Genomic DNA, 2,747 nt, shown 5'->3' with positions numbered 1-2,747 from the left:
CCTTCCGGTATCCCTTCAGGTGTAAACACAGATGGACGTTCTGCTACTTTGCTTCTACTACGTGATGGACGTTCTGCTACTTTGCTTCTACTACGTGATGGACGTTCTGCTACTTTGCTTCTACTACGTGATGGACGTTCTGCTACTTTGCTTCTACTACGTGATGGACGTTCTGCTACTTTGCTTCTACTACGTGATGGACGTTCTGCTACGTGCCAGTGGTGGGAAAAGTACCCAATTGTCAAACTTGAGTATAAGTCTAGATAACTTATTAATAAGTCGCCCAGTAAAATACTACTTGAGTAAAATATATACTTACGTATCAAAAGTAAATGTAATTTTAAAAAATATACTTGTGTTTCAAAAGTAAAAATATAAATAATTTCACATTCCTAATATTATTATATTATTATATTATATGCATCTATTCACCACCTCAGAAGACCTCTAGTGATGTTCTGACTGATATGTTATCTACCATCCATCCATCCATTCACCACCTCAGAAGACCTCTAGTGATGTTCTGACTGATATGTTATCTACCTTCCATCCATCCATTCACCACCTCAGAAGACCTCTAGTGATGTTCAGACTGACATCTACCTCCATTCACCACCTCAGAAGACCTCTAGTGATGTTCTGACTGATATGTTATCTACCATCCATCCATCCATTCACCACCTCAGAAGACCTCTAGTGATGTTCTGACTGTTATCTACCTTCCATTCACCACCTCAGAAGACCTCTAGTGATGTTCAGACTGACACGCTGTATACCAAACATCTAAACCTCCTGAGGTTTTAAGGTCAGAATCAAGAAATACACACAATATTCATCCATTTTATAGGTCAGAATCAAGAAATACACACAATATTCATCCATTTTATAATTTACATTTTATAATATCCAAATCATATCATGAACATGTAAGGTTTCTTACATGTATCCAACATATCAAAGTGTAGAATCACAATAAAATACATTTTAAAATTGTAATCTGATTTTAGACATAATCCTGTCTCAGACACTAAAACAGGCCTCTATTCTAGAGAACGATTTAATGTCAACAATATGATTTAATGTGGCATAAAACAACAGTCAAACATCAGTCGGAACACAGTGACTCATCAGAACACAGTGACTCATCAGAACACAGTGACTCATCAGAACACAGCCTGTCTATTCTATGATGTGATTTCAGGTCTTCTGTCTGGGAAAATGTATTTTTTATTTAACAACCTGATATTCATTACGCAATGGGAACATGGGTACACACATCGCCAGAGTGTTTTCTCTTCTTATGTTTGCGCAGACTTCCTAAATGGAAAAAATCATTTCCACACAGGGAGCAATGGTAAGGTATCTCTCCTGTGTGTGTTCGCTCATGTGATTTTAGGTCATGTGATTGTGAAAACCTCTTTCTACAATGGGCACAGGGGTAAGGCTTTTCTCCTGTGTGTGTCCTCTCATGTGATTTTAGGTCCTGTGATCGTGAAAATCTCTTTCCACAATGGGCACAGGGGTAAGGCTTTTCTCCTGTGTGTATTCTATTATGTTTGTTCAGGCTCCCTGACTGCGTAAAACTCTTTTCACACTGGGAGCAGTGGTATGGTTTCTCCCCTGTGTGTGTCCTCTCGTGTGATTTTAGATCCTGTGATCCTGAAAATCTCTTTGGACAATAGGCACAGGGATAAGGCTTTTCTCCTGTGTGTATTCTATTATGTTTGTTCAGGCTCCCTAACTGGGTAAAACTCTTTTCACACTGGGTGCAGTGGTACGGTTTCTCTCCTGTGTGTGTCCTCTCATGTGATTTTAGTTGCTGCGATCGTAAAAATCTCTTTCCACACTGGGAACATTGGAAAGACTTTTCTCCTGAGTGTTTCCTTTCATGCTCTTTCAGGCTTCCTAACTGGGTAAAACTCTTTCCACACAAGGAGCAATGGTATGGTCTCTCCCCTGTGTGTGTCCTCTCGTGCTCCTTCAGCTTATCTGACGACCTAAAATTATTTCCACAATGGGAACAGCGGTAAGGCTTTTCTCCTGTGTGTATTCTATTATGTTTGTTCAGGCTCCATAACTGGGTAAAACTCTTTCCACACTGGGAGCAGAGAAAAGGTTTCTCCCTTGTGTGTGTCCTCTGATGTATTTTAAGATACCGTGACAACTTAAAACTCTTATTACACTGGGAGCAGTCGAGTCGTCTCACTGGTTTGGGAGTCTCTGGGTCTGGTTCCCCTGAAGCACTCTTACTGCTGTCAGAGTGAGTGTCTGGTCTCTCTCCTGCCAAAGACAGAGTATTTGGTTAAACAGAGAGACCTGAATAAAACCTCCACATGATAAAACTGGCTTCCTATGAGGTTTTAATCTAGACTTATTATAAACCGTACATTTGGATATTTGATGCCGATTGGTTAATAGCCGTTAGTGCACCAGTCAAGCAAGCCCCCCGGGAAACAACTAAATGTAAAAACCTTATTCTGTGTTCCGGCTGTGCACCAGTCAAGCAAGCCCCCCGGGAAACAACTAAATGTAAAAACCTTATTCTGTGTTCCGGCTGTGCACCAGTCAAGTAAGCCCCCCGGGAAACAACTAAATGTTTGCATCTCAGAAGTCGTTTTCACATAACGTTATACTATATATTGTCTGAACTCAGAATCAAATATGCTTCACAAAAAAATAACATAGTAGCTGTGGCAGAATAAATATTTTTAAAAGGCGAATATTTCTGCATTTATCAGGTCAACTGA

At 40.1% G+C, this 2,747-nt stretch overlaps 1 protein-coding gene across 1 annotated transcript; it reads right to left on the bottom strand.

Moving 5' to 3' along the window:
- Nucleotides 1-826: 826 nt before the first annotated feature.
- On the bottom strand, nucleotides 827-2,280 carry LOC127925886 (zinc finger protein 239-like; the record flags this gene model as incomplete). Its single annotated transcript, XM_052511189.1, has 1 exon — nucleotides 827-2,280. A coding segment is annotated over one exon (1,031 nt), but the record flags the coding sequence as incomplete, so codon positions are not given.
- Nucleotides 2,281-2,747: the final 467 nt, after the last annotated feature.

The sequence above is a fragment of the Oncorhynchus keta genome, unplaced genomic scaffold (genome assembly GCF_023373465.1).
Source record: "Oncorhynchus keta strain PuntledgeMale-10-30-2019 unplaced genomic scaffold, Oket_V2 Un_contig_6409_pilon_pilon, whole genome shotgun sequence".
NCBI lineage: Eukaryota > Metazoa > Chordata > Actinopteri > Salmoniformes > Salmonidae > Oncorhynchus > Oncorhynchus keta.
The sequence above is the reverse complement of the archived record's forward strand: the minus strand, read 5'-3'. Positions and strand labels throughout refer to the sequence as shown.